We start from the raw sequence: 22987 nt of genomic DNA, 5'->3' as shown, positions 1-22987 counted from the left end.
GTCATCATCTCGAGGGGGAGAATTGAAGAATCTCACAATTCATAGTAAGTGGAAAATCCAGAAGATTATGTTCACATGCATGTTCGATAAATTATGTGTAAAGCAAATCTAGAAGATTTTGAGATTTATCAAATTGAGACAATGAGTAAATATAATGTTAAATATCTTCGCATCATGAGTATTACCCAAGGCAGTACATGTACTTTAGAGAAGTTACTTCATTCTCTATTGGATTGTATTACACTATCATATAAGATATAAATGTGTATTGTAAACCAGAAGTTTACTAGAAATCTCACTATTTTGGCATAACTGGTTAAGCCATTCCATTTAAATAATAATGCGAATAAGATCCAGAAGATTCTTATGTGTTCGGCTTTCACTCTCCAATAAATTTGGATTTATTGATTTTCTGGTACTTATACAAGAGATATTTTGGACTGATCATCCATTATATTTTGCAAAAGTATTTGGTTGATTGATTAGAGTGAAACCACATTAATTCGCATTAAGCCAACAAATAATCTTCCCAAGATTGGTTTTGGTCAGGAGCCAGATATTTTCCATCTTAAAGTTTTGGATATAATGTTGTTCGACCACATTGATCTTAGATAGAACCTCAAAGGAGGTTAAGAATTGTTGGATATAAATCTTCCTTAATAAGGATTGATTTACAAGCTGTCATTTCAGTGAGTCAGTTTTTCCAACAATTATAAGGGGAGAAGAAAATAAACAGCTGGAAAATCAATGAATAAAAATTATCTTGATCTTCGTTAAAGATGTGCACTAAAAGTTAAAAAGATAATTTATTTGAAAAGTTATGCCAGAAGCATTTTCTGACCCTGTTGAGTGATACCAGCTGTGCTCCAATTAATACTGATGTCCCGGATGGACAATATCAACTCCTTTTTAAGCTAAAGATCGCATGAAGCGTGATAGACCTAATGGTTTCATATATAAGAATCCTCTAAAAAGAAAAAGGAGCATATATAAAATGGCAAGGCCAAGGAAGCGATCTCCAGAAGAGACATAGACATGAGAAATAAAGAAATCTAGGTACCTAGTAATGATAAGAGATTTCAACTAGTTGAGTCATGTCTGGAATGAATGGAATCAAAAGCAAATCGACATCGATAATATTTTTGCATGCAGTAAAACAGTTGATGATGAGAATTGAGGATCAGAAACCGCGGTATATATAAGAAGATGTTTTGAAAAACATATGTTAAGTGATGATTGGCCAATCATGGAAAAGCCGTAAAAATAAAGTTAGAATCTCTTGCAGAGAATTATTTGGACCAGTAGTCCGTACACTTAGAAGTGTAAAACTAGTAAGACATAAGTGGATCTTTATGCGTAAGATAAATAAAGATAATATATGAAGAGTTATATTTTTTCTGTGGTGGATGCAACTAATTTTTGAATCCCTTATGAATTTGATAATGAGAAAGAGACTTGATTTAGTCTCAAAAGAATTCAAACTCCTAGAAGCAGATAAGATGGTTCCATAGGGAGATATATGATAGTTGTACTCTTTTTCCTTATCATGGTTTTTATCCTATTTGGTTTCTCTATGACAAGGTTTTAACGAGGCAACTGAAAACACAATGGTGATAAACATCTATTGCAAATTCCTTCAAGTGAAGATTTGACGGATTTATGTACCAAGACGTCTCCAATTGCTATTTTCAAGAAGATTGTTCAGCATCTTGGATCGCGTTTTTCTCAAGTATTTCGAGTGATGTACTCATGAGGGGGAGTAATAGCGTGTTGCACTCTTTTTTCCTTAATTATGGTTTTTCCCATTGGGTTTTCCTAGTAAGGTTTTCAATGAGGCAGCATTTTAGACGCTTTTCTATTATTACATTATAATGGACATCCAAGGGGGAGTGTTATGAATAATTATGTGAATACCCATTATGAAGCCCATTATTAGAGGAGGTTTAGAATATTCTCTATTTCTTTATTCTCTAGGTTTTAGCTTCCTCCACAAGTCTTTGTAAACTGTAAATACCTCTCATTATTCATGGAATAATACACAACAGTTTTTCTCTTCTCTTCTCTCTCTTTCTTATTCACAACAAAATGGCAGTAATCAACAGAAACGTCTCTTATTTGGTATACGAGAGAGACGTCTCTTAGTGGGTATGCGGCAGGCCCTGATTGGGTTGCGTTTTTGCGACCCAAATTTTTTTTCCCCTTTCTCTTTTCATTTCCTTCGCCGACCAAACCTCTCAACCCTACGGAGAAAAAATTGCCTCCTCGTCGAAGCTGCACCGATTCAAGCCGTTTCCGATCGAAGAGACGGCCGCCGGAGCTTGATTTGAGGTAAGCGATGTCATCTATGGAATCTCTCGTCGATTTGTCCTTTTATCTCGTTTTAAATGGAATTTCAAGAGTTTGTGGTTTGAGTCAATTGAACTGAAAATCGAATTTCTTCGGTCCGATATCTGTTCTTGATGTATTGCTTCCGAATTTGTAAGCGTTTGCTCTTGCATGTCTCATTATGCTGGTTTAGGGTCTGATCGGATAGGGATTGTTTTACAAATGGTTGAATTTCTCTTGTTTCTCTAATGTACCTCTACATTAATCAACATTTCTTAATAGGTCTCTTAACTAAACAATACTAATTAAATAATACTTAAGAGACCCATGTGGCTCTTTCTAATAAACATGGTCTTAAGAGCTCTTTGTTGAAGATGCTCTTATACACTATAATTTTTAAAACAGCCGATTAAATAAATACAGAAACTGAGGCCGCAAGCCCAAGCTTCCCTGTTTGGGCTCAGGATCAGCTCTGCCAAGTTAAATATCAATTTTTAAGCCAAAAGTCGTCTTCTTCGAGTTATCAGTATCCTTCTTCGGAGTACCTATCGAGAAGCTTAAACAACTGGTTGAAGAACATGATACAGAGGTCGAAGAGATGAAGAACGCACACAAATAGATTTGTGAGGAGCTAAAGGAGATGAAACAAATCATGAATAAGCATAAACGGAAAATCAATGTGGCACCGGGATAAAGGGTTTAGAAAAGGCTGACGTGGCAAGGGTGATTGAAAAGGCGAACTAGGGTTTCAAGGCTTCTCTCTTACGGAACGGCACCGGCGGCCGCCGCAGGTGCTCATGACGTCGGAGACTGGGCTGAGTAGCCCGAGAGTGATGACAGTAACGGAAAACCAAGGCGGAGGGATGTCTACCGGGGAGGTGAGGGAAGTGAAGGTGATGTCGGGAGAAGATCAGACCATTGTGGGAGCAGAGGTTGCTTCACGGGAGAATGAAAAAGAAGAGGGTGAAATTGTCCCTGTCGAGAAGACAATTGAGGGACAAAGAGAGGAGGGAAAAGTTGTAGCAAAAAAAGTGATCGAGACGAAGGGAGAGCCAAAGTTCTCATCTTGGGCATCTGTTGTGGAAAACAATACAGAGATGATTCAATACGATCTGGATGCTGTGGACATCAATGGGGTGCCAACAGCTAAGCTACCCGAGAGTGCAGTCAAAGACTCTCTTTTGTGGTCAAATTTCCTTGTGGGGGAAATTTCTCTCGGATGCTCTCTTTGTGGGAAAAATTCATGCTCTGGTGAACAGAATCTGGACACTAGGTAACAAAACGATCAAAATTGATGTCTATGTGGTTGACCGTACCACGGTTCGGTTTCGCATAATAGATCCTATGGTCAGAGCTCGAGTTTTACGACGAGAAATGTGGAATCTGTGCGACGTTCCAATGGTAGTGACAAAGTGGAGTCCGATCGCTGAAAAAGAACAAGCGGAATTGACATCGGTACCGTTGTGGGTTGTTGTTAAGAGAGTACCACCGCATTTATTCTCATGGAAGGGATTGTGTGCACTTACAAGTCCTCTGGGTAAGCCTAAAAAGCTGCACCCGAATACTGAAGTGTGTAAGAGCCTGGAAGAGACAAAAGTTTTTGTTGAGGTGAACCTGATGAAACTATTACCAAAGTTGTTCTGTTTTCAATCCGATACAGAGCCTGATACAGTGGTAGAATATGTGTTCCCATGGCTACCCCCACGGTGTGCAGATTGCTCTAAATGGGGTCATCTAGTAAAGGACTATCTATCAAAGAAACAAGAAACAAAGGAGCAAACACTAGCAGAAGGGAAAAAAACAGCTGCTGTTGCGCCTGAAAAATTTGGGATCAGACTGAAAAGCATATATCCTCTGCAGTAATGATAACGAAGGATGTTGCCTTGGAAAACAAGGAAACTCAACCGCAGATAACTGCTGTCGGAGAGGAGGAAGGTTGGAAAACCCCACCAAGAAAGAGTACCCGTCCGGGAAAGAAAACAAATTTAAACTAAGGTGAAGTGTCAATACTGAACTCACGGTATGGAGTTCTGAGTGGGAAAGACGAGACTGGTGATAGCATCGATGAGACTGAAAACAGTAACAACGAAACTAACCACACATTAGAGACAAATGTCAACGCAGTTGAAAGTCAGAGGATACATGTGGAGAAAGCAGAGTTACCAAAACAGTCTTTAACCAAAAAGGAAGATGGAAACCCGAGTATAACGTGTGGCACAGGTATGGGAATACTAAGGCAATCCCTACCTAGAAACTCAAAGGATACTCACAAGTTTCTCAGCAATCCAACAATGGCGAATGCAAAGGACAACCAGAGCACTCGCGAGACACGTAACTTGAATAAAAATTGTTGATGTCTGGATTCTTTTGGAACATCAGAAGACTAAATAAAAAAAGTAAGCACAAGGTAGTCAGAGATTGGATCCAAAAAAGCGATTTTGATTTTGGTTGTCTGATTGAAACGAAGGTTCAAGAAGGAAATGTTGATCGGGTATTCAAAAGGGTGTGTAGAGACTGGTCTTTATTAACCAACTATGAGGACCACAGATTGGTCGATTGTGGGTTGTATGGCATCCAAACGTCCGTATTACTTCGATTTATAAATCTTTGCAGATGATCACTATCTCGGTACTGACTGAAGGAAGAGCAGAAGAGTTTTTTTATCTCCTTCATTTATGCGTCTAACTTTGTGGAAGACCGCAAGAAGCTTTGGGAAGACATCCGTTTCCACCATGATTCTCCATTGATACGGGGTAAAGCTTGGCTTATAGGAGGAGATTTTAATGAGATACTCAAGGGAGAAGAGCACTCGATGTATGACACCTCGCCATCAGTTCCCAAGGAATGAGAGATTTTCAACACCTGGTGAACTACTGCGAACTAACTGACTTACTATACCAAGGGCAGATGTTTACTTGGTGTAATAAGCGCAGGGAGGGAGTAATTTGTAAGAAGCGTGACAGAATTCTGGTAAACAAAGAATGGCTCAACACTTATGTGAGATTGTACAGTGTCTTTGAACCGGGAGGCTGTTCTGACCACTTGAGATGCCACTTTTACATCAAAGAAGCTGGGGGTAAGCCAAGAAAGCCTTTTAAATTCACCAACACTATCACCTCTCACCCAGACTTTCTGAAGGAGGTTAAAGCGACGGGATTTATCTCAACCTCTGTTCCACTCCAATTCTGCAATGCATAGGCTGATGAAGAAACTGAAACAGATGAAATCTTGGTTACGGGGATTGGGAAGAGATCTACTGTCTCATATTTCCAAAAGAACGTGAAAGCAGCTTACACACAGCTGTATGAGCTCCAAGAGAAAACGATGCTAGACCCAAACACCAGAGCAGTAGACGATGAGGTGAATGCATACTATCAATGGCTCAGATTAGCAGAGATAGAAGAGAAGTACCTGCAACAGAAATCAAAGCTTCACTAGTTGAAGATTGGAGATAAAAATAACAAGACTTTCCATAATGCTGCAAAGTTGAGAGAGATGAGAAACAGCATTAGAGAAGTCAAGTGTGGAGACGGAAACATAGCCACAACTCAGCAAACGATCAAAGAGGAAGCAGTTCGCCATTTTACTGAGTTTCTCACTATGAATATGGTGGATTTGGAGGTGTATCCCCTAAAGGAACTTCGGACATTATTGGATTTCCAATGTGACGACGCAGACAAAATAAGCCTGGTAAAGGAAGTTACAATGGAGGAAATTAAAAAAATTGTATTTTCAATGTCGAAAAATAAGTCACCTGGACCGGATGGATTTACATGTGAGTTTTTTCAGCAAGCTTGGAGCATAGTGGGAAATGATATGGTGATCGCAGTTCAGTCTTTCTTCAAATTGGGTTTCTTGCCAAAAGGATTACAGGCCAATATCATGCTGTAATGTCCTTTACAAGATGATCTCTAAGATTTTGGCTAACCGCCTCAAGGATATATTACCAAAGTTCATCTCTTCAACTCAGTCTGCTTTCGTTAAAAATCGACTGCTAATAGAGAATGTGTTATTCGCTACAGAGCTGGCCATCTAGATAACATAGCTCCACGCTGTGCGATGAAAATTGACATCTCAAAAGTATTTGATTCAGTGCTATGGGTTTTTTTTATGAATACTCTGCAGGCAATAGATTTTCCGGACATTTTTATAGATTGGATCAAGCTCTGTATCACCTCCGCTTCATTCTCTGTGCAAGTGAATGGAGAATTGGCAGGATATTTTGGCAGTGAAAGAGGCTTAAGGCATGGATGTTCTCTCTCACCATACCTGTTTGTCATCTGCATGAATGTGCTTTCTAGACAGATTGATATGGCGACAAGAGACAGAATGATCAGTTATCACCCCAATTGCAAAAACCTGAAGATCACACATCTGTGCTTTGCAGATGATCTGATGGTGTTTGTAGAAGGGAAAAAAGCGTCGATAGAAGGTGTCCTGAAAGTTTTTGATGGCTTCGCAAAAAGATCAGGGCTCAAGATAAGTTTGGAGAAATCAACAATCTACATGGCAGGGATTTCGGAAACTCAAAGAGACGAGATTCTAAACCAGTTTCCGTTTGATCACAGTGAGCTCCCAGTGCGATATCTTGGCTTGCCTCTGATGACAAAGAGGATGAGAGCATCGGACTATCTTCCTCTGGTTGAAAATGTTCGGAAAAAAATATCTTCTTGGACGTCTAGAGCCCATTCTTTTGCCGGCAGACTTCAACTTATCCGGTCAGTAATTTTTAGCATCACAAATTTCTGGATTGCTGCTTTTTGGTTACCCAAAGCCTGCATTCAGGAAATAGATCGTCTTTGTTCTGTTTTTCTCTGGTCTGGTCCAGATCTAAATGCAAAAAAGACAAAGGTGGCATGAAAAGATGTTTGTATACCGAAGGAGGAAGGAGGTCTAGGGCTAAGATCGCTTGAAGAAGCAAACACTGCTTAAAACTGATCTGGAGAATTCCATCCTCAAAAGATTTTCTGTGGGTCAATTGGATAAAGAGGCAGTTGATACGTGAAGGTTCCTTTTGGGCAGTAAGGGATACTACCTCTATGGGCTCATGGATGTGGAAAAAAAATATTGAAATACAGAGCCTTGGCAAAGAAGTTCCACATAATAAAGGTGAGAAGTGGTAGTAATACCTCGTTTTGGTATGATTCATGGTGCAGTCTTGGCTGTCTTTTTGATTGATTGGGAGAAAGAGGCAGTATAGACATGGGTATCTCAAAGTGGGCAACTCTAGAGGAAGCAATGAACAGGCCAAGAAGAAGACGTCATCGCCAAGCTTCTCTAATAAAAATCGAAGCTGAAATAGAAAAGAAGAGGCTCACGACAGATCCAACTGGGTTCGATGGGGCAAAGTGGAGCTGCAGAGATGGACAATACAAAGCAAAGTTTGAAACAAGGGATACGATGGAGCAAATCAGGATCGCTAGGCCGAGGGTGAACTGGTATCACAGAGTGTGGTTTTCACAGGCCACTCCAAAATACTCATTCATTGTCTGGTTAGCTGCAAAGGACCGGTTATCTACTGGTGACAGAATGAAGAATTGGAATGCAAATGTCGACACTAGCTGCGTCTTCTGCCGGGAACCAATAAAAACACATAATCACCTCTTTTTCTCATGTCCTTACTCACAGGAGGTATGGGGAAACCTGGTGAAAGGCCTTCTACAGGATTGATTCAGTCAGGATTGGACAACTTTGGTGGAACTGATTACAAACCCTTCATATAATCGCATAACAGCTTTTATTGTAAGGTATGCATTTCAAGGCTTGGTCCATTCTCTCTGGAGAGAAAGAAACGAAAGAAAGCATGGAGGACAACCTTCTACAACCTACAGGCTGAAGAAGTTGGTTGACAAAAATATCAGAAATCAGCTTAGCACCATTCGGGACACTGGTGACAGGCGATATGAAGAAGGTCTACAAATCTGGTTTGCCACTAGATAATCATAGGTTTTTTCTTTTAAAATTTGCAGGACAAAGTTCCTAAATCAAAGTTGTAAAAAACTTTATTTTTTTCTTTTGATCGAGTATAATTTAACATTAGATTCAAAAAAAAAATTCATGAATACGACATTCTCCAATCTCATTAAATAGATTAAATTTCAATTGGTTAAACTTTCATTTTATTGTAAATCACAATTCAATTAACGTATATGTCAATAAATATATATTGTGTTGTTTCTAGTAATAATTTTGAGTTGATCCAAACACAAAGGTTACAGAGTATAATAATCCACGTAATCTGAGATTGGAGGAGAATCAGATAAACCACCATCAGCGTATAGATCAGCGTATAGATCATCATCTTCACTGTCATCATCAGAATCACCATGGTCAGTAAGTGTGCAACCAGTAAGACAAGTCATTGGACCTTCTTTCCATTCAACTCCACATTTGTAGCAAAACTGATACCCACATCTACAAAAGCCACAATGAATTTAATACCAACAAAAAACCACCTCTTGAAATTAGCTTAATTATAGTTAACTATGGGGGAAGTGAGAGTGAAATTGTCTCAAATTTTAAAGTGAGAGTGAAACTAACTCAAGGTTAAAAGTGCTAGAGATGTGATGGTTAAAAATGGGATTTTTCCGTTAAATAAATATACATATATATGTACCTGCAATTCATGTGGTTGCAGCCCTCATTAAGCTCAATCAAGTGTTGACACTTGACACATTGACGCCAATTTTGGTCTTTTGCAAGAGACTTTAGCATCAAGTCATTAAATAGAGGCTCAGGATAAGTTTCTTGTACGCCACGCACGATAGTCCAGAATGTTTGGGTACTTTGCAATCTATGCAGAATAGTCCAGAACATTTGACACATGCCCGAACACATGTCGATCCACTGAGAGAGTTGTCTTTTCTGCAAAAACTTCAAACTGAATTAGTAATCGAAGTCAAAGACCAATGGGGTTTATTGTGAGGTTTTGGTGTCACGATTTCTACTAAGCTAAACAAGAAATAAAAATAAAACAAAACCAAAATGAAAAACGTGCTGGGTATTAGGGTTCATCTCTAGGGTTCATGATCTATGACACAAGGAATCTAGGTAAGGATTTTCTATGATTCTGAAACTAGGATAGACACTTGAAGATTAGCCAACTCTCGTCACCCTACTAATCACTTATCCATGGTAATTAACTCTCGCTCTTATGCCATAACAAGATCATTCATTTCAGATCGGAATCCATATCGGCTTACGTATCCTATGTATGTAGCTTTCATCTCCTACGACGGTGACATTCATAAAATCCAGTTCAGGCAACCCAGATACAACACTCTCGTTGCTCGGATTTAACCTAGGATCTGACACTGGTTAGCTACTCCAGCGTTACCGCATTGAGATTTGGATGAATGGGAGAATCATTTAAAATCGAAATCCTTTAACCTAAAAACCTAGATGTCATCGATCATGGGGTCCTTTTCGATGGCCCTCTTACCCAATCAAAGTATCTACTCAGAAATGGCTGAGCTTGACAACATCATCATTGGTTTTGAAATAGAAAAGCAGTAAAGTAAAAGAGATTGCATAAAGTGAATAGATTGATGAAAAGAAAGAACAAAGGTTTAAGAGAAAAATCTCTATCTCCCTAATCTAAACCTAAGAAACAAAAGTTGGGTGCCTCCCTATCAAAGGGAAAGGAACACACACGAAATTAGGTCTTCAAAAATATATATTTAGGTCTTTAAGTTTTTCTGGTCGTCCTTAGGGCTTCTTTTGAGGAGAGAATGAGTTGATTTTTCTCCAATTTACATATTTTTGCCTAAATAACATGTTGACTATTATAACGTGCTTGAGAAGGTTGCAAATAATGTCTCATTGTATCCTAATTGTATTTATCGGTTGGTAATACTCGCTCTGTTTCGCAAAGATTGTCATTCTGACATTTTTCACATATTGCATACTAAAAAATTATTAAAAATACTATTTTGGCCCTTATTAATATATTAAATAATCTTTTCTCTCAAATTAATACATTAAATCAATTGGGTTAAAACTGGAATATTGTTTAAAATTCGGCATTGAAAATATAAAACGACACTCTTTGTAAAACAAAAATAAAACCTTAAAACGACATTGGTTGTGAAACAGAAGGAGTATATATATTAAAAAAAAAGAAATCTTATTATTTGCAACAGTTTTTAGTTACTGGATTTAGTTTCTTATCTTTGCAAGATATACATTGATTATAGATTTTCATTAGGAAAATATGCAGAACATCCCTGTAATTCAGTTTTTAGGCTGCACCCCTCCATCTAACTCCTCTCACGGCTGGAGAGGAATCATCGCAGGGAGAGAGATCCTCCGTAAAGGCATGGGCTGGCTTATTGGAAACGGCGAAAACGTTAGAGTGTGGGACGATCCCTGGTTGAGCACCACATCGCCTCTTCGGCCTCATGGCCCAGCACTTCTCGCTTCCCAAAACATGATGGTCTCAGAACTGATCAATCATGATCAGAAATCATGGAATTGGACTCGCATCAGAGCTATTATTCCAGAATATGAAGATCTGATTCGACTGATCCCACTCAGCTTGTCGAACCAGGGCGACCGCTTAGCTTGGCTACCACTAAAGAATGGTAAGTATTCGGTGAGATCGGGATATGGCATCGATGCTTCGAAACTCGTACCTGTTGGACATAGAGAGTTTAACTGGCAACGCAACATTTGGAGAACCCGTACCTCCCCTAAAATCAAACAATTCATGTGGAAAGCAGCAGCCGGCACCCTCCCAGTCAATATGCAACTCATAAACAGAGGCATACAGATCGACCCAAGATGCAAAGTCTGCGGTGAACCGGAGACTGTGGCAAACGTCCTCCGAGACTGCAGTTTCGCTCGCAATGTTTGGGACCAAGCTCCCTTCTCCTCCGCCACTCACCGGAATACGACACAAGTGCTTGACTTCATTTCCCGATCAGCTTCACTGCTCTGCCTCCCCCCTATCGGAATCCACTCAGCAGCTCTCCAAGCATGGCTTTGCTGGCATCTTTGAACAGCTCGCAACAACAAGATTTTTTTGGATAGAAGCTTTTCGGAGCAGGAGGTCCTCACTAAAGCTATTCTAGACGCACGAGCTTGGCAGGAAGCCCAAAAACAGAGCAAAAAAACCCAACCAGCTTCTGCTGCCAACTCTCTGAGTTTCTCCCAAACCGAGTTTAATTGTCATGTGGATGCGGCGTGGAACGCGGAAACACAAGCTTGCGGAATGGGTCTCGTTTTCAACGTGAGTTCAGGGGATCACATCTTTCGCTATGCTAGCACCCGTCATCACGTTCTTTCTGCATTAGCAGCAGAAGCGTGGGCTATTCGCGAAGCTATAATTCTTGCGACCCAGAAGGAATGGTCTGAACTTCAGATATGTTCGGACTCCTTGACCTTAATCAATGTGCTCAACTCCCAGGATATTCACACAGAGATCCATGCCAGTGTTACAGATATTCGTCACTTAGTGATATCGTTTACTACGATTTTTTTCGTTTATGTTCCTCGGTCTCTCAATGCCGAGGCGGATTGTATTGCAAAAGATGCTCTTCGAGCTCTTTTGAACACTGCGATTTGATTAATGAAGTTTAAATGTTCGACCCAAAAAAAAAAAAAAGATTAACTTTGATCTACATATATTGATGATCTTCCACTCTGCCATAATTATGAATGTAAAAAGAAAAAAGTGCGATACTCTTAATAATAATGAAAGTAAAGGACTAATAAAGAAAATCCAGAATCTCAGAGTTACGTATTAAAACTCAAATAAACCCCCAAAAAAAATTATTCAAAGAAAGAGATGGAAAATGTTTCAACCATGTTGATCCAAACACAGATCTACCAACGACTATAAAACTGATCTATGTAAGTGTCGATATCGATGTCGATGTCGATGCCAGTGGCCGGGGGAGAATCAAAATTACCCCAATGATCACAACCACAACCGTAAGCCCATGGATTATCATTCTCATGATCATGACCATCATCATCATCTTCATCATTATCACCATCATCATCATCATCATCATCATCATCATCATCATCATCATCATCATCATCATCATCATCATCATCATCATCATCATCATCATCATTATTATCATCATGTTCGTCAGCATCGGCATTGCTAGTTTGAGAAAACACTGCATCTCTTGCAAGTTTATAAGCAAACTTTATATCGTTTGGAGCAACCAGAGTAGCTTCGCTAGAAACAAATTTTTGTCTAAGGCGTCCGACTTCTTCCATAAGTTGGATCATTCCTTTCTTCTTAGGGTCACATCTACCAGTTATCTGCATGAAAAAAAAGAATTTAATCTATCTCATTAAAGCAAGACATGATTGAAAACATCACTATCAAAGTCATCATCGTTTCAAAATGGACACTAGGACATAACAATATATGTTTTTAGCTTCTGTTTAAGTTTCCACATTAATAAAATTCGTTTTGAGAAAGCATATATTATTATACAAAAATGTTATGATAACTGTTCACAGAAGTTACTTCTCACAAATATTACAAGCTAACAATTAGTTCATAAGATTAATATGGTCTATGTGCAAGGATGACACGTAGAAATGGTCTAAATTTTCTTTTTCCTTAAAAAAACCAATTAGTTCATAACGACATAATGTGTAATTAAACACGAGAGAAACCTATTTAAATAAATTTTTTTTCTCTAATCATGCAAATACAATCCGAATGTTAAGGACTCCACATTCCACCTAAATAAACAATACCAAATGAAATTTACTAAAAAAGGTAAGATAAACTATTATCTTAAAAACTCGTTAAATTTTAACAATTACAGGAAAAGGTTAGTAGTTCTTGTATAATTAACAAATTATTAAAAAGTGCATATAAACTAACAAAAACACTAACCATTTGGTAAATCTCACAGTCTTTACAATAGATCACGACGTTCTTGATCCCCATCTTGAGTGATACACTTAACCCACGAACTAGAGCCGTAATCTCAACTTCTTTGCGGTCAATCTCGGCGTCGCTCACTGGTTCCTTCAACTCATACAACAACTGATCCTTCTGATCGCAAATCGCGACCCCAAATCCAGCCATCACCGTCATCTTCCCGTCCTCTGCAACCTGGTCACTCACTAAACCCATTGTCCACAAATTTTGCCGCCATGGATTTGGTTTCGACGACGACGACCTTAGAAGAATCATCGCCGTCACGCCTTGGGAAATCTCCACTTCGACGTTTCTTCGAAATCATGCCTGCTACTTCATCTCTTTCCATGGCTGTTTTTAGTCTAAGTTTTAATGGTAAACATCTGAGTGAATATAAAGGAAAAGAGAATATTGTATCGTGCTTGAGAAGATCAAGATATATGAACTTTTCATTATTAAATAAGAAAATCTTAATTTATTAATTAGTTGCAACAGGTTTTGGTAAGTGTCGATTGATTTTCTTATTTTTCGAAGATGTATAACCGATTCTCTATAGATTCTCATTATTTTTGCTATAAATCTTTTTAAATTTCAAATCCATTTTTTTTTTTTTTAATCTTTTGTATCTTTTAACTAATTAAGTTCCTCTATTAAAAATCTTTAATATCCAAGTATGATATCCACAATGCGCTTCGTCGGTTTCATGATGGTTAATTTTTACTCTCATTTTGCTTTAAGTTAACCTTTCTCAAAAAAAAAAAAAAAAAAAAAAGTTAACCTTTCTCTATATCGCAGTAGATTGAGATATGAGTGATCCCTGAACCCAAGGCTTCGCTTGGTCCACTCCACGCATTCAGTGTCTTAAGCTCAGCCTCCAAAACAATAATGTCAGAGCCATGAATTGGTTCTTTCATCTGAAAGAACTAACAGAGGCAGAGTAAAGACGCCTATCTTGTGTCCCAAGTTATTACAGATATGGTGGTATTGCAAAAGGGCACACTGAAAAGTGAAAACCACACAAAAATGAAAAGTAAACATAAACATTTTATGAAATGAGACATGTACCAATATTTCGGCAAAAGCAGGGTCGCCTGTAAACGATTTCCAATGGCCAATTGACATGAGAACAAAGTAAATATGAAAAGCACATTCAGGATCCATCAAATTTTTCATCATGCTTTAGTAGGCCTCTTCTCTTAGTTTACTTGTTGCTGCGTTAATGGTAGCGATGGAGTAAAACAGCTTTGGCAGAGAGAAGATAACACATCAGTGAGAGGAAAACTGTCGCTGAAGATGAATCCCGATGCATGAGGATTAGAGCGACGCTGTTATTTTCAGCATCTCATCTTTATGTGTTGGCTACTAATCAGCTGTTTGCCACTATTCTAAAACGGAAAATTGGCCAATTCCTACCTGATTTATTAACTTATGTTAATCTCAGACCCAAAGTTATAATCAGTGCGAAAACAAACTTAAACTTCTGATTAATTTGAATTTCATCCTTAAACGTTTTTTTGGTGCTTAAACATGATTTTCACCAAATACCGTTAATACTCTGTTAAATCAAATCCTACGTGCCTAACACATAAGCAGAACCAATTAAATCTCTACCATCTCAACCCTCTAATCACTCCGTCAAATTCAGCTCCGCTACACTCCACTTACATCCTCCTTCCCCTCCTACTTTTCCTCTCCATTCGCTCCTCCACCATCTCGTTCACCTCTCTTCCACGCCGCGACATACCAATTCTACTGCCGCTCGTTTTCCTTCCCTCGAGATCTCCTCCACAGAATCGGCTCATAAATGGCTTTAGGAGGTGAAATCGACAAGACCCGTTTCAATTCTGGGTATCAAAATCGGAAGGATGAAGGAAAATTCAGGGATGGGTCTTTGAAACTACTGTGGAAGAAGGAAGGTGTGCTGCTCAATTCCATTGTGGAGCAGCCTTTGCACGGATTGAGTGAATTCCTGGATTCCGAGACACCTGAGTTGCTCAAAACCGATTTGTTTAGTTTGGTGAAGGCTCTACATGATTTTGGAAACTGGGAAAGAGCAGTTTTGTTGTTTGAATGGTTAGTTTTGGATTCTAATTCAGGAGCTTTGAAGCTTAATCATCAGGTTATCATCATCAGGTCATCGAAACCGTAGTTAGAATCTTAGGTAGAGAATCTCAATACCCAGCTAAGCTGCTCGATAAAATTCCTCTACAAGATCACCTTCTCGATATTCATGCTTACACAACCATCCTGTATACTTATTCACGAACAGGGAAGTATGAAAGACCTATCATTTTTTGAGAGGATGAAAGAGATGGGACATTCGCCTACTCTGGTAACTTACAACGTGATTGTCGATGCTTTTGGGAAGATGGGAAGGTCTTGGAGCAAAATTCTGTTAGTTCTAGACGAGATGAGAAGCAAAGGCTTGCAGTTTGATGAATTTACTTGTAGCACTGTGATATCTGCTTGTGCAAGAGAAAGTTTGTTAAGAGAGGCGAATGAGTTTTTTGCTGAACTTAAGCCAGGCGACTATGAACGTTTTTGGTAAAGCAGGAGTTTATACGGAAGCACTAAAGATTTTGAAAGAGATGGAGGAAAACAACTGCCCAGCACATTCGTAATTTACAATGAATATTTGTTTTTTTTATTGGATTGGTTCTGCTTTTGTGTTAACCACATAGGATTAATTTAACGGAACATTAACGGTATTTGGTGAAAATCATGTTTAAGCACCAAAAAAACGTTTAAGGATGAAATTCAAATTAATCAGAAGTTCAAGATTTTTTTCGCATTGATTATAACTTCGGGTCTGAGATTAACATAAGTTAATAAATCAGGTAGGAATTGGCCAATTTTCCGTTAAACGTTAGATGTGTCGTTTTGAATGGTGTGCAAATCCAAGTATTGTATTAACGGTGAGATAAAAATCTATGATTCTAATCTGTCACATGAATGTCAAAGAGAAAGCATTTTTCTCCTACATGATTCACCAACATAAATATAATTTTCTACACTCTTGTGAGTATTTCACATAATGGTGGTATACAAAAGGGCACATTAAAACGTGAAAACCACACAAAAATTATAAAGTAAGCATAAACATTTCATGAAATGGGATAAGTGTACCAACATTTCAGCAAAAGCAGGGTCGCCTGTAATATATTTCCGATGGCCAATTGACATGAGAACAACGTAAATCTGAACGTATACATTGCTTGTAGAACCACTATTATAAGGAAAACAAAACTTATCATTGCTTTAGGTGGATATTTGTTGTAGTATACAATCACAACTAACAGTTGGATTTTAACTTATTTTCCTTGGATTTTTATTTATTTTTATTTTTAACCGTGATCTTAATAGAAAAAAATGTTTATATTTGGAAGAATGAAATATTAGAAGAAAAAACACATAAATATTTGTCTATTTCAAAATCAAGTTAGGGAATAAACTGGACAATCCGATCGAATGGTAATTTGATTTCCCATCGAACCATTAAACCTTGTAAACAACCAAAGTCGATTATCCTTATTTATAAAAATAAATCAGCAAAATTACAAATATACAAACAACACAGATTAAGATCCAAACCCCCAGCTGTGACGGTGGTGGTGGCGGCTGTAGCGGCGATGGTGGATGGCCATGGCCAAGACCATGACGGCAACTTTTAGCCTTGGCTCCACATCGGTAACAAAAGTCATGTCCACATCTACCATGAAATGCAATGATGTATTTTCTTAATAAAATTATTCAAAAGGAAAAATGTGACTAAAAAAAGAAAAAAAGAAAAAAAGAAAGAAATAATGTGATTAGAGATGATACCTGCAAATTACGATGACACATCCTTTTGAAAGTTCAATCATGTGTTGGCAATTTCCGCATTGACGCCACATTTTCTGATTTGCTAGAGCTTTTAGCTTTCCATCATTTTCTGTAGGACTTGGATGCAACATCTTGTAATCCTTGCATGCCAAATTTTCATGCCACGGAACTTTACAGTTGGTGCAAAGATGTTCACCGCATTTGGAACAACATCTCCTATATCCAGCTTCTTTACTCGATTTAGACAGCTCGGTTTTCGACATCAAAGCCGAGCACTTCGGGTTGGGGCAATAAACTCTGTCGGCATAAGGAATCAAGTCTTCTTTGATCCTTTCTTGCCACAACGCATTTAGTTTTGGTGTCAACATACTGGCACAGCTGTTAAGAGCCAGCTTAGACTTGCAACGGTAGTGAGGACATCTCATCACACTTCCATCGAGTAGCCTTACCTCTATGTGTCGTTTCACACACTGGGAACAAAACCGATGACGGCATTTATCAACAGTAAACATCTGATCAGCATTGGTATCGTCATCAAAACAGATAGGACAAGTGCTTTTCGGAGCAGGCTTGGCTTTGCGAGGAGGATCCACAGATATGCTGATTTCAGAAACTATTATTTCTTTTGCTAGTTTATAAGCATATTTCATGCTATCTCCGGATACTAAAATCAGAAAACTTGACGCAAAGCGTTCCCTGATGCGTTGCACATCATTTATTAGCACGGCAGTCTTATTATCCTTCGGCATGGATCTTCCCGTGACCTACACGCAATGCAAGAGAATCAGAGTCAATAATTATGATAATCAGGTACACTAAACTTTAGCCTTTGGAAATCGATGTTTGTAACAGATACAAGCAAACAAGGAGAACTTACTAATTCGTGAATGGGATGATAATCACAGTAAATTGTGATATGATTGATCCCTAGATCTGCAGCTTCTTTTAGTCCTCGCTTCAATGCCGTAAGCTCAGCCTCCAACACAGTTATGTTATAGCCATGAATTGGTCCCTTCATCTGAAACAAGACATCATCTTTTTGTCCGCAAATTGCAACCCCAAATCCGGCCAATGAGTCATCCCTTACCAAACCCTTGGAGTAAAGGCTGTACAAGTAAGGACCAATGCGAAAGGGTTTTTCTAGTGAGATTTTTGGGCCATCTACTGTAGAAAATCCACCACTGATCATCTTTTCTCTGCTACCGACAATAGCACTCTTAGAAGACTATAGAGTCGTAGGCTTTCTATGATTCGTATATATGGTGAGAAACTATGAATCGACCATAATCCAAATAGAAAAGGGAAATATCTTTCGATGATATTTTCCTAACAATATTACGTGTTTCGTGTTACAATAATAAGTAATTAATTATAACTTAAACTATATTCTATCCCGTGTGTTTGCACGAAAAATTTTATTTTTGTAATCTAATTTTATAATATAATTTACATTTTATAGACATAATATTTTCTAATAAATGAAAGAATTTATTTTTGTGTTAAAATTAAAATTATTATTTTTAATAAATTTGACCACGATTATAAAAACATAATTTTACCCTATATGTTCATATTACCATATAATCTATATTTTTTTGAATTTTAAATATTTAAAATCTTAAAATAATTGATTATAAAAAAATTATATAATAATATATTATTTATTATCTTTATAATTATGCGAATATTATTTAAATTTGGATATTTAAAAAAAAAATAAGTTAATATCTTATTTACTATTTTGTAAAAATAATAAAAACTGATTTTTGTAATTTTGATAATTAATCTTAACTATATCTAATAAAATCTAAACTAATTAAATTAAAATTTAAAAATTTCGATATTAATTTTAAAGATAAAATTTAAAAATGTTATTTTATTAATTTTGAAAATAAATAAAACAGATGAATAAAATTAAAATTTTTGTTTGGCAACACAAATAAAAAATATTCAGAAATAGAATAGTAAAAAACTAAAAAAAATATGTTTGAACACAATACATGTTTCTGTTTTAATAGAAAAAATATTTTATTTTCTCTTTAATTATTAGTTATAAGTTTATAACCAACAATAGAACTAGCTAGGTTTGGTCGCTTAGTCATTGGGATACCAGTTTTGTTTTGGATCGGTTTTTTCTTGTTTAGATTTTCGGTACTAGAACTTTAGGATCCATTCAGATATTTCTTTTATTTCAGATTGGATTTGTTTCAGTTCCACTTCGGTTAGGACCCGTTTATATCCAAAATTTATCCTAAATTTTTTAAAAACCTACAAAATTAATGAACTTTTGTGAAAGTTTGCAAAAAAAAATGCTTTATTTTGACAAATATAACAAAAAAATTTTGGATATTTCGGATAGTAGTTAGATCTAAACATAAATAATATATTGGGTTTATAACTTTAATTTTAGATATTTTGGTTATTTCAAATCTAGATATATACCTAATTTTGGATATATTACGTATATTTTGAGTACAGAGTACGCATTTTGGTTTGGGTGTGTTTCAGGTACCCGAAATATTTTATGAGAATAACCAGTTCGTATTTAAAACTATCTGTTTCGGTATCTTTCGTTGTAGTTCTGGTTCACCTATATTCATTCATCAATCAAACATGAAACACACAATTTTAATTAGGAGGAAAACATAATCAAAATTTCAAATTTCAAAAGAAACATAATAAGCTAGAGAATGCGATTTCATATTCAAATATGATGATGATGATGATACCTGCAAGTTACTTGAATGCATCCTCCCGCATCATGTATACTCCCAAATCAGAAGATGTGGCACTTACCACATTGATGCCACATCTTCTGATTTGCTAGAACACTGAGCTTCAAATCATTTTCCGTAGGATTTGGACCCAATCTCTTGTTATATTTTTACACAACAAGTTATTATGCCACGGAACTTTGCAGTTGATGCAAAAGGGTTCACCGCATTTAAAGCAGCATCTCATAGACCCATTTCCTTCAGTAGATCTAGAAGCTCGGTTCTCGACATTATTACCAAGCACCTCAGGAAATCTGGGTGTTTCGTGTTTTACCATTCTTGACGATTTTGAATCCCGTTTTGAGGATTTGGATCCACGGGGCCTCTTTTTGCTGACATCAAGTGGCAGAGGAGCATCTTCTCCAAGCATCACATCTCTAAGATTCTTCCAACAGAATCCAAACACTCTTCTTTCTTCCCATATCTTAACCTACAATTTCATGTAAACAGAATATCTTAATTAGCGAGTAATCATTCTTTAATCGTGTTTCAACTACACAAATATTCACATTCAGAAGAAGCAAATGCTGATTTCTTCCTAACCTATTCGCAATCCACAAGCACGCTGATAATGATATAAAAAGAAACAAACTCATTTCCAGAGAGTACGAAACCATGTATTCGCAAAACATGTTAGATTGCAGCAAAGACATGTGTAACCACGTATTTTCAGATTGCAGCAAAGACATGTGAAACTTGACAATGAAGTAAGCTAAAACCGCCAAGGAAAGCTACTTACCAATTCGAAAAGCAGTTGATAGTCACAGTAGATTGAGATTTGAGTGATCTAAAACTCGTTGCTTCATTTAGTCCTCGCTTCAAAGCCATAAGCTCGACTTCCGAATTGTAATGTCGGAGCCATGATGAATTGGTCCCTTCATCTGAAACAAGAGATTATCCTCTTGGTTGCAAATCGCAACCCCAAACCTTGCCAATAAAATCGTTGTTCCCTCCCTTATCAAGCCCTTGAAGCAAAGCATGTACATGTGGGAACTGATGTCATCGCCGGAAGACTTTGACAGTGATTGTTTTCGGTAGAATATTTTAGAATAGAATAGAATATATTACTGAATTGTTGGTTTGATATAAGATCATAAGACGCAAATAGATAGCTTAACAGTAACATATTGATAAATCATTTTATCTATCTTATTATATAACGGAGAATGATTCAAAGTTAGTAACTCGCGGATAATGAACAATGCATATATATACGAGCTTCCCTACTGTATATGCATAAATTCCCTAATGAAATCAAATTACACCTACTGTAGCAGAAATTCAAGACAAAGTTTTATAATGAAGAACATCGAAGTCATAACCACTGTCGGACTAGCAAAGATTAATATCTAATAACTCTGTCTATTATCAATGCTTATTTGTCGATTCCCTAGACACTTTCTATTTCTACACTCACGCAAACTGCCAATTCTACCGTGACTTAAGAAGTATACTTAAGAAACACAACCATCCGCAACAAATAGGACTCGATCTCCAAATAATAATAACTTTACATGAAATTTTTAAAAAAATATATTATCCAACTTAAAATTAAAAATGTTAATATCTTCCTTTAAAAAAATCAACTAATTGCATAAAATGAATAACAAAGAAAAAAATGTGTACATTTCATTAAACCAACTCATGGATGATCATAAATTTAAGAAATTGAAAGAAAAAAACAAAACAACGGAAAATTGGTTTTTTCAGGCTTGAACTTTTGGAAAATGTTAAATGTATACTTAAACTTATGTACAGTGCTTGATCATACTTAATCTATATTAACATTTGAAATGCATACTTAATCTTCGTTTTTATTTGAATTTCGTCTCTAAACTTTATTTTTTGTGCGTAAAACAATTACTAACCAGACGCTGTTAATTGTTCTGTCAAGTTTTGTTTATGTGTCGTCCACATAAGAGACGATGTTGTTTTGGGTTTCTTCGGTTTCAGATAAAAAAAAATGCAAAGGATGTCGTTTGAATAATTTCTAACCTCGCTTTTCCGACCTGTAACAAACAGAGAGTGTGTGTTAAGCCTGACAGATCTTTTTACTTATTGCAAAAAACAGAAAAAAAAAAGATCATTTTTGGTCTTCTCACTAGTTCAATGTGATGAATTGATCCACGTGTTTCATCAAGTCTACTCTGCAACTCATCCCACTTCTTCTTCCTGTGTTCTTCGTTCTCCATCTCGCTCCCTTTCTCACCCAACTGCTGATACATAGCTGCATTTTCACCAATAAAATTGTGCTTTGGACTCATTTTTTCTAAAAACTCAACTCCTGTTTTCGACAAAACTCTGTTAATAATAAACCTGTGAAGATAGAGAGAATCTATAGCTGAGTTGGGATATCAGAGAGTTTCTTTGCAAGTGTGAGAGTATCTCCCTGGCTTGTACGGTGTCGTGTAAGCAAAGAGCCATACAGCTAATATTACCTAATGTCAGAGGAACAAGATTGATTATACATACAGAGCTGGTTAACTCAGATAAAGATGCAGGCTCTATATCACACTCACGAACACATAATATAGAAAAACATATAAAAAATTACCCAAACTGCTAGAAGAAGATATCGGTCTCGAACAAGAATCGACAGGTTGAAGGTCTGGATTTACAAATCCCTAATTCGTCTCTGAGTTAAGTGAGGGGTTGAAGACGAAGATCAGTCAAAACGGCGTGGTTTTGCTTTTTTCCCACATAATTATAAGAGTAACGACGTCGTTTCGTATTTTTTTTTTAAACCGAGAAAACCCAATATAACGTCGTCCCTTATGTGGCATCCACGTAGACATTGTTTAACGGAGAGTTAACAGCATTTACTAAAAAGTTGGTTTGTGCCATTAAAATGAAGATTAAGTATGAATTTCAAATATTAATATAGATTAAGTATGATCAAGCACCATACATAAGTTTAAGTATACATTTAACATCTTCGGAAAGTTCGTGTCTGAAAAAGCCAATTTTCCACAAAACAACATATACAAAAAAATTATGCGCACATTAGATAATACACACGGTTCAGAAATTTACCACGCAATTTAAAATCTAGTTTACTACGTCTGCACGGATCATACTCTAGAATAAAATAAAATACAGTTTTATTAAAGTTTTATTAAATATCTGTGTTTGGAAATAGGAATAATATCTGTTCAAAAACATAATAGCCTAA

At 36.9% G+C, this 22987-nt stretch overlaps 1 protein-coding gene and 1 pseudogene across 1 annotated transcript; both read right to left on the bottom strand.

Annotated features, from left to right (window-relative positions):
* Positions 1-12150: 12150 nt before the first annotated feature.
* LOC112084495 lies at positions 12151-13568 on the bottom strand (annotated as a pseudogene).
* Positions 13569-16714: 3146 nt separating this feature from the next.
* Positions 16715-18149, bottom strand: LOC18014115 (probable E3 ubiquitin-protein ligase ARI3). Its single transcript, XM_006418970.2, has 4 exons — positions 17919-18149; positions 17042-17805; positions 16811-16928; positions 16715-16720 (listed from the first exon to the last, which is right to left on the bottom strand). The coding sequence occupies exons 1-4, from the start codon at positions 18057-18059 to the stop codon at positions 16715-16717; spliced, it is 1029 nt and encodes a 342-aa protein (XP_006419033.2). The 5' UTR covers positions 18060-18149.
* Between the last annotated feature and the right edge of the window lie 4838 nt (positions 18150-22987).

Source organism: Eutrema salsugineum, unplaced genomic scaffold (assembly GCF_000478725.1).
Source record: "Eutrema salsugineum unplaced genomic scaffold, Eutsalg1_0 scaffold_4, whole genome shotgun sequence".
NCBI classification, from domain to species: Eukaryota; Viridiplantae; Streptophyta; class Magnoliopsida; order Brassicales; family Brassicaceae; genus Eutrema; species Eutrema salsugineum.
This window is presented reverse-complemented; position numbering and strand designations above follow the sequence as displayed.